At 44.1% G+C, this 9,680-nt stretch overlaps 1 protein-coding gene across 1 annotated transcript in view; it reads left to right on the top strand.

Moving 5' to 3' along the window:
• The first annotated feature begins 410 nt into the window (after nucleotides 1-410).
• Nucleotides 411-9,680, top strand: part of STX2 (syntaxin 2) — a 47,099-nt gene continuing 37,829 nt past the window's right edge. Inside the window, 1 exon segment of the mRNA XM_036739220.1 lies at nucleotides 411-515. Within this exon segment, the coding sequence (XP_036595115.1) occupies nucleotides 486-515 (30 nt within the window). The 5' untranslated portion in view covers nucleotides 411-485.

The following is a 9,680-nucleotide window of genomic DNA, read 5'->3' as shown; positions in this document are numbered from 1 at the left end:
TAGGAGTATAAATTCAGGGAAAGTGAAAGGATCTTACTCCCCCGGGAGTTCCCCACACTACGGGCATTACAGGCCAGTCCCTATAGGGTCCCTACACGTTAAATATCCAGCGTCCCCCAAGCACAGAATACAGACAAAGCATCGGCCGTAGTCTCTGGGGGCGGCCACCTAGCCTCGACCCCTCCCCCGAGGCCCGCCGGGGCTCCTCTGCCTCGACCCCGCCCCCGCCCCCGGCCCGGCCCCGCCCCCGCCCTGGGCTTGCAGCCCTGGGGCAGGCTCCGCCGCGGTTTGTTTGGGGTGGGGACAGCCGGCGGGGCGGCCGGGCATGCGCAGAGCGGGGGCTGGCGGTGGTTGCCGTGGCATCGGGCCGGGGCTGGGGCTGCGGGCTGCGGGCGGCGGGGAGGGAGCAGAGGAGCCGAGCGGAGTTAGGCAGCCCCGGGACAGCGGCCCGGGGCGTCGGGGGGCGTGGAGCCGGCCGGGGCGGGATGAGGGACCGGCTGCCGGACCTGACAGCGGTGAGCGGGCGGGGGTCCGGCCGGGGTGGGCCAGACGGACGTCGCTGGGCTGGGGAGGGGGAGGGGAGAGGGAAGGGGAGGAGCGCCCGTGGGAGGGGGAGGGGAGGCGAGGACCCCCCCCCCTCCCCCCAGCGGAGCGCCTGTGCTCCCGCCCCTCCCTAGGGCCGGCCTGGCGGGGTCCCGGGTCGGGGCGCGAGAGGCTGCGATGAGCCGTCGGGCTGGGCCCCCGCACATCTGGAGCCCGCCCGGCTCTCGGTTCTGCCGGCCCCGATAAGCGAGGGGAGTGTCCCGAGGAGGGCAGCGGCGAGCGGGGCCGGGAGGCCGCCCTGGGCGGGCTCGCGTCCGGCCCGGTCCGTTAGAGGGGCGGGCCTGGGGTCCCCGGGAATGCAGCGGGGCTGCACCCCCTGCCCCATCCCCACCCTGTGAGTGCCTGCCCCCCCGCCATTGCTGCCTGCTTCTCTGTAGGGCCCCTATGGACCTAGTCACTTCGGTGTCTCCCCACCCCCCATGAAGGGAGTGCCCCTCTGCCTTCCCCCTTCCCTCTGAGAGGCCCCTATAGACCTGGTCACTTAGATGTCCCTCCCGCCATGGAGGGAGTGCCCCTCTCCCCTCCCCTTCCCTCTGAGAGGCCCTTATGGATCTGGTCACTTAGATGTTGTTCTCTCTGTCCTGTATTGGAGAGTGAGCCCCTCTGCCTGCCCTTTTTTGTCCGAGATGACTTTATAGGTCTCCTATGGACCTAGTCACTTAGGTGGTTACTCCCCCTTCCCCCCCTTTCCCTCTGAGGTGATCCTCCGTCTACTCTGTAGGTCTTGTGTGGACATGGTGTTTTGTATGTTGTCTCCTTCATATTAAACTGTGAGCTCCTTGAGAGCAGGGGCTCTTTTTGCTTGCGAGTGTCCACAGTGCCTGACATATAGTAGGTGCTTAATAAATGCTTGTTAACCGAATAGAGTCAGATGACAAGGATTGAGAGTCTGATGCTTACTACCAGTGTGATTTAGGCTCCCTGGGCCTCAGTTTACTCATCTGTAAAACGGAAGTGTTAGACTAGATGACCTGTGAGATCTCTGGCTGCATCTGTGGATCTGTGTGTAATTAGAGCTATTCAAAAGTGAATTGGGCTGCTTTGTGACATGATGGGTTCTGTTTCACTGTAGGTCTTCAGATAAAGTCTACAGGATCACTTTTAGGGGATGCTGAATCCGGGGGTTCACAGTCAGGTGGGGGTTAGACAAGTTGGCTCTGATGTTTTTCCAGCCAGAGATAATCTGATTTTAGTTATAGAATAACGTGGGAGGAGTACCCTTGAATTCTATAGGTGACTTTTTTCTTTTGAAAAAAAATTCTTTTTTATTTTTAGTTTACAACACTCTGTTCCACAAGTTTTTAGCTCCAAATTTTTTCCTTCTCCCTCCCCTCCCCCTCTGCCCTCAAGACAGCATGTAATCGATATAGGTTCTACGTATACCTTAACATTAAACTTATTTTCACAATAGGGTGACTCTCTTAAGATGTGTCCCATTTTCAGAACCTAAATTGAGACCCTAAATTTGAAATCACAGGACCTGGATTCTTGCCTGTGACCTTGAGCATGGCACTTCTTTATGAACCTTAGTTTCCTCCTTCATCAGGTGAGAGGGTTGGACTAGATTATCCCTAAGGCTTCTTCCAAGCTTGAACTCTGTTAATTTATAGTTTATTTGGATCCACAGTATGTAGCTTGGTATTTTGTGAATCTGTAGACAGGTTTGGGATATGAATTAATTGTACCCCAGTGTCTGGATTACAGGGCCTCTGAACCCTCGTAAATTTCAAATGAAACAGGCAATAAACCCAACATCAATGATAGTGGTGAATATGCCTATGTAGTTCTGTATCACAAAGTATGAGAGACTCTCCATAAAGAAGGTAAAAGAAGTATGACATTTATTCATGCACCAGAAGATCATATCCCATAACCAAATGTTCAGCTCCCACAGCCAGTCAGCCCACTTTATCATAACACAAAGGAACTTAAAACACCATATCACAGCCTGGGAACTCATCATCCCCAGACCGCTCTGACCCCCTGCTGGGGTCTTCCCTAAAACAAATTCACAAGACCACAAGAAAAGTGTACCAGGGTCTTTGCTGTCAGGCTAGCAGTGCAGTGGGAGAAACAAGACTGATAGGAACAGGGAGTAGGTCAAATGCATGTGAGAGGGATGATAACAGCACTGAGGGGTTCAGAGAAGGGAGCTGGAGCTGCCAAAGGTTTCATGGAAGAGCCAGGGCTTGAGCTAGCCTTTTCTACCTGGCGTATATATGCTTGAGCACAGATGGTGAGAAGACACTTGGTGGTTACATGCTTTTTATTAAACTTATACAAATAATACTTAACATTAATATAGCATTTCTGTTTTAAAGGACTTTTCAAGTATTAACTGGTTTTTCTTTAAAAAATTTTTACTTTTATTTTTAAAGTTATGTTTATTTTTTTCAGTTAATAAGCATTTATTTTCTCTCCCTTCGACTTTACCCCTACTGGGGGAAGAAAAAAACCAACCCAAACCATTGTAACAAATTGGCATAGGCAAGCAAAACAGAGTTCCCCATTAGCCATGTCCAAGATTGTATATCTCATTCTGCATATTAAGGCCTTCCTCTCTATGTCTTTAACCTCATTCCCTTGCAGTAATGGTTGACCACTGCATCAATCACAATTCTTAAGATTTCAGAATTGTTTTTTTCAGTGTTAAAAGAGTAAGGATTTTTGCCTTGATTCTGTTGACTTTACTCTGCATCAATTCATACAAGTCTTCCTGGGATTCTCTGAAACTGTCTTTTTCTTTATCCTTCCTTTTTTTCCCCCCTTACTAATACAGTGAATATTAGTAGCTACAGAAACTCACATTAGTGGAATAGAGAGAGGAGACTTTGTTAAATGATTTGTTCCTAGGAGACTGTACGGCAATCATAGATAAGAATTATCTACATCCTGTAGAAGAGTTTATGAGATACTAGAAATATTTCCCATTCTAGATTGTCCAAGATCTGTATAACTATGTTAGATGTTCCTTTGTTAATGTGGTTGAAAAGTGAGCCCCCTAACGAGACATAGGAAAGCAAATTTATAACCCTAACATTGCTGTTGTGATTGCTGAGTTTGAAAAGCTTTCATTTCCTCCAAAGCACATGTGTTTAACTCTTTAGAAGGACAATGAAATCTTTCATTTGGCTGCATCAGTAAGTAGCTTCATACCTTACTGTATTCTTTACGTCATTTCATTTTTGTGAGACTGATTAGTTTTGTAGAATTCTACAATTCTTATAAATTATGTTCTAGGTTGGAAACTTAATCTTTACCACTGTTTTCAATTTATATTCATAATTTAGACCAAATATTTTATTATTACTCCCTTTTATTAACATTTGGTTATTGTACAATAGAGAATTTTTCAGTGATGTTATGGACAGCTGAATGTGGGGAGTGTGATATTAGTCCTTCATTGAAATCCACCTTCATTGCCTCACAGTGGTCTGGAGGTAGTAATTGGATTCCTTAAGCATATGAGGGAAGTACCAGCTGTTGAAGGTTCTACCAAACCAAAAAGTCTTTTGAGAACAGACCTGGCAATGGTTTGTATGTCTTTCACCTGAGGAACAGTCCTGGTATATTTGGAGAAGCTTAAGGGCAGATTGGCTTCAGTGGGATGAATTTTGGGGTCACAACATCTCTTGAAAAACTTGTCACAACATAGGGGGATGTGATTTGCAGTGGTGGAGGGGGACGTTGAGGAATATGATGGATATCTGGGTATGTGACTAATGTCTCTGGTATGGATGGTTCTAGGAGAAACGTTGTTGGGGAGACTTTTTGAATTGTTGAGATCACAGCTCTTATGATGAATAAAAAAGAGGGCACAATAATGCTATAAGAACTTAAATGAGATTTCATTGGTTTGTGCAATTCCCAAGCTATCTTTTACATATATTTACATATGCATGTGTGTATGCATATATACACATACATTTATATCCATCTTAAGTGTAGAAATTCTTTTAAAAAAGTCTCTTAATTTTTTTCTAACTCCTTGGATCAAACAGGCATTTAGAATTAAGATGATGACTATAGGAAAAATGGTGAAATAAATATTTGTTAGGATGTAGATCTTAAGCTTTTCATCCTAGAAGATAATTGTTGCCAATGTATTTGCTTTTCTTGTTTTAAAAAATGAAGTCTTGCTGATCACAGTCAGTAAATGCATGGTGCTCACTACTCCATTAAGCCCAAGGAAATGGTGAAATAGTTATTTTGCATTTGTAGGATGAAATTTAGGTCTGTGGATTGCTAAATGTGCAGGCTAGTGTGAATACAATTCAAAGTAAGGGGAAAAATGCCCCATAATTTTTTAAAGTCCAGTTTTCAAATGAAGTTAAACAATACATTAAGATTTAGAAATGTTTTGAAGAGTTTTTTTTCAAATAGAAGATTTTTTTCTTAATGTGTTATTGAAACTATTTTACTTGAAAGAATGAGCTTTAAAGGGTTTCAGGTTTTCTTCAAGGTTGCAGTATTCTGGCTGCTAATTCTACCTTGGCACAGTTTTGTTTATCATCAAATGAAGGAATCCCAAAGGGGTCTGTACTGGAGTTTCTCCTCTCTTGTTGACTGTAATACAGGTACCCTTAGCACACATAAACATGTCCTGGGTTGTTTGTCTTCCTTTATTTCATCCTTTCTTTAGAAGGATGAAACCTCTGGGAAATAAATTTCCACTTGGTAATCCTGTTGTTTTAAAACCTCAAGCCTGTTCTGTGAGATACAGGTATTTAGAGAACCAAAAAATTAGATTTTATGCATTTAAAAAAATGTCAGTATATGAGAGCAGTTTGGGAATGCCTGTGTCAGGGAATGTTCTAAAATCAATGAAATCTCATTTAAGTTTTTACAGTATTTTTATAAGCCCTTTTTAAAAAATCCATCATGTTTACATGCTTAATATCTATATGGGTCTTTGATCTAATCACTTAAAAAGGACTCTTTAGCATCAGAGATCACAGCCTATTCATATCCTTAAAGGTCACTACTGGGGGTCCACCGAATGAATGTTCTCCTCTACTTTGTCCTGATGTCAGTACCAGTGGGTACCAGTGGAGCCTCATCAACATCCACCTCTCATCCCTTGCTGTTACCACATGATTGGCCCATCTTTTCTTATTCTTATGCAATCCTTATCTTACTCTTCGGCAATCCATCTTTGGCTCCCCATTCTTTGGTATTTCTCTCCTGGTTATATGTGGCAGCCTGCTCATACCCGTTATGTACTTCTCCATTACCCTGTGTGTAATACTTGTTTTTAATTCTTAGGAGACTTAGGGGCTGTTCCATACATCACACTCATAAAATTTTCCATTACAAGGTTGAGGAGTAAAGAATTTAATGAAAGGAAAAAGAGAAGATATTGGAAAAATGTATTTAGACTTGTGATTTAATAATAGATAACAAAATGGCTTTACTATCTAATTAGGAAGCAGGGATTTTTTCTCTCTAATTTTGATAAATTAATATATATGTATCTTGGCAGCAATACGATTTAATGGTTCCCCCTCTCCCCCCACCCCAACTAGATTTAGAACTTCAAGTCCTGGCTTGGTTTTTAGCTCTGTGACTAAAGGCAAGCAGCACTCCGCCCCTCCCCCCTCCCCCCTTAATTCTAGTGTCTTCCCTTTGTCAGGTATTTCAATTTTATCTTGTGTATAGTTTGTTGTGGCAGCTAAGTGACACAGTGGATAGAGTACTGAGCCTAGAGTCAGATTCCTCTTCCTGAGTTCAAATCCAACCTCAGATACTTACTGGCTATGTGACCCTGGGCAATTCACTTAGTCCTGCTTGCCTCAGTTTCCTCATTTGTAAAATGAACTGGAGAAGGGAATGGCAAACCACTCCAGTATCTCTGCCAAGAAAACCCTAAACAGGGTCACAAAGAGTCAGACACAACTGAATAACAATATAGCTTGTTTGTACATATTATTTAACTTGTAGTTCCCTCTGTTGGACTCCTTCAAGGCAGGGACTGCCTTTTTTTTGTCTTTCTTTGTATTCCCAATATTTAGCACAATGTTTGACACTAGTAGGTACTTTGTTGTTTTCTTGGTAAAGGTGCTAGAATAGTTTGCCATTTCCTTTTCTTCTGGATTAAGGTTAACAGAGGTTAAATGACTTGCCCAGGGTCACACAGCATGGAAGTATCTGAGGCCAGATTTTAACTCTAGCCTTCCTGACTCTAGGCCCAGTACTGTATCCACTAAACCATCTAACTGCCTCCAACACTTATTTAGCGCTTACTGTATGCCAGGCACTGTGCCAAGTTATTTATGATCCTCACATCAACCTTGGGAGGTAGGTGCCATTATTATCCCCATTTTACAGATGAGGAAACTGAGGAAAACAGGTTAAGTGACTTGCCTAGGGTTACATAGCCAGTAACCATCTGAGGGCAAATTTGAATTTAGGTCTTTTTGGCTCCAAGTCCAGGTCTCATTCCACCAGCCAGAGCTGGAATTTACTGTGTACCAAGTATTGGGCTTAGTGCTGGGGATATAAATAAAAAAAAAAATCTAGACCGGGGTCTGCTAACTGCCGATTTTTATCCCATGAACTAAGAATAGTTGTTATATTTTTAAAAACAACGAAACTTTATTTAAAAATATGAAAACCATTGCCTGGTCCTTTCTTTGCTGACCTTTGATGTAGGTCAGCCTTCAGAGAGCTTTCGTTCTGTTGAAGAGGACAACATGTCTGAGGGAACAGCGGCCAGGAAATGGTGTTATGGTATGGGAAGTCACAGGTCACAAAGATGGGAAGTTGGGCAATAGAGCAGTCCATTAACACAAGCTTTCATGAAAAAATGGTCATGGTGATTTGATTACACTTCTTGGAGAGAGAAAGAGAGAGAGAGAGAGATGGAAAGTCCTAGTGGGGAGGAGAATATTTGTGTTCTGGAGGCCTGATATAGATGGTGGATCTACAGAAGGGTCTGAGGGCTGGGAGGGAGGGTTAGAGGAAAGAAGAGAAGGCATGGCCCCGGGGACCAAACTGGGGCAGGCACAGCTTGTGGCAGTCTAGGTTGGAGGGTAGAGCAGTGGCAGCATTCAGAGGGACATCCGTGTAAGGTGGAAGTGTCCCCAGGGTTACTGTTAGCGATGTCATCAACTCTCACTGGCTTAGATAGCGGCTCCTTGCAGATGATGCCTATAGGGATCTGAGTCAGCTTGGTGGTGCTTCCTGCCTCAGACACCCTGGATAAGTCAAGTAAGCTCTTAGCCTCAGTTTCCTCATTTGTAAAATGGGGATAATAATAGCACCTACCACAGAGGGTTGTTGTGAAGGTCAAAGCAAATAACATGTAAAGCACTTTGCAAACCTTGACACACAATATAAGTAGTTATTATTAATGTTACTATTACTATTTTCTATATATCCAGCCCTTGTAGCTCTCTTGAGCTCTACTCCCTTATCACTAAGTGTTTTTTTAGAGGGTTTGGGTGTGATGGGAATAGTATGGAATGGAAAAGCATTAGTTAAGCAGATGTTGTTCCAATGTGCTGTGGGTTAGGGATACAGTAGCCTCTTAGAGGCTACTGAAGACCTCATGTTTTAAGTAGGGGGGACACCATGTGGAGGAGGGTGGAGGGTTCAGCAGATGGACCAACTTTTTGTTGGACCTTTTGAATTGAATGTACTGTAGGCACATCAAACTCCACTTTTCCTCCAGCCCCACTTCTCTTACAGACATCCCTGTTTCTGCTGAGGCCATCACTATCCTCCCAGACACCCACATTCAGAACTTCAGAGTTGTTCTCAAATCTTCCCTCTTCCTCACCTCACATAGCCATTCAGGTGCCACGTTTTGTTGATTCTGCCTCAACAGGGTTGCTCACATTGGTCTCTTCCCTTTGCCACCCTCCTGATTTAGTCCCTTATCACCTCTTAGAGCCTGCACATTTGTAGTAAGCTTGTAACTGATCTTCCTGCCTAAGCCTCTTCCTTCTCCAGTCCATAAAGTGACCTTCCTGAAGCTCAGGTCTGATCACATCACTCCACTCCTCATCACATTCCAGTGGCTCCCTAGTACCTCCAGGGTCAAATATAAACTCTTTTTTTTTTTTCATCATCTGGCTCCCAACCCTTCCGAGGCTTATACATTCCTCCCTTTCTAGTCATACTGGAGGAACGTGCTGTTCCTCAGAAACAACACTCCCGTCTACAGTCTCTGGGTTTTGGTACAGGCTGTCACTCATGCCTAGAATGGAGTTACTCCTCATTCTACCTCTTAGAAGCCCTAGTTTACTTCACATCTCAGGTCAGGCCTTACTTTTTACATCAGATCTTTCCTGATTCCTCCTTTTTCCCTGAAAATTATATGGTATTTATGGATTTATTGGCCACCTTTATGCCATGCTGGTGCTGTGCCTTGACCTCCACCCAGCTCTGGCTCCAGGGCCTGGCCTTGCATCTGACTGCTAAGAATCTATAACATCAAGCCTGATCCAGATCCCTCATACTGCTCTTTGGCTACTTTCATGTCTTGTCACCCCTAACAAATGCTTCTCCTACCCAGCTTTCCATCTCTGGTTCTGGGATTCAGTGCCACCACTAGTGGTGGAAACATTTCAGTCAGTTACCATGTGACTCCATCCCCGTGACTTCCTGGGCCAAAATTCCCCTCTCTGGTTACCACTTCCTCCATGTGGTTGTGCTCCCTATGAGAATATTAGAATGTGAGCTCCTTCAAGGCAGGGACTGGCTTATTTTTTGTGTTTTTATTCCTTGCACTTAGCACAGTGTCCAGAACATCCTGAGCATTTAAGAAATGCTTTTTAATTAATTCATATGTGATTTATGTATATTTTTGTTCGTGCATGTTTATCCTTTATAAAGTTCAGTAATAATAACAACATGTACATGACACTTTAAGATTTATAAAGCACTTTATTTATTGTGTTGTTTCAGTGTTGTCCCACTCTTCACGACCCTATTTGGGGTTTTCTTGGCAAGGATACTAGAGTGGTTTGCTATTTTCTTCTCCAACTCATTTTACAGATGAGGAAACTGAGGCAGATAGGGTTAAGAGACCTGCCCAGGGTCACACAGGTAGTAATTGTCTGAATCCAGATTCG

This window comes from Trichosurus vulpecula, chromosome 1, assembly GCF_011100635.1.
Source record: "Trichosurus vulpecula isolate mTriVul1 chromosome 1, mTriVul1.pri, whole genome shotgun sequence".
In the NCBI taxonomy this organism is placed as follows: Eukaryota; Metazoa; Chordata; class Mammalia; order Diprotodontia; family Phalangeridae; genus Trichosurus; species Trichosurus vulpecula.
Note: the sequence above shows the minus strand (reverse complement) of the source record. Positions and strands in the feature narration are given on the sequence as shown.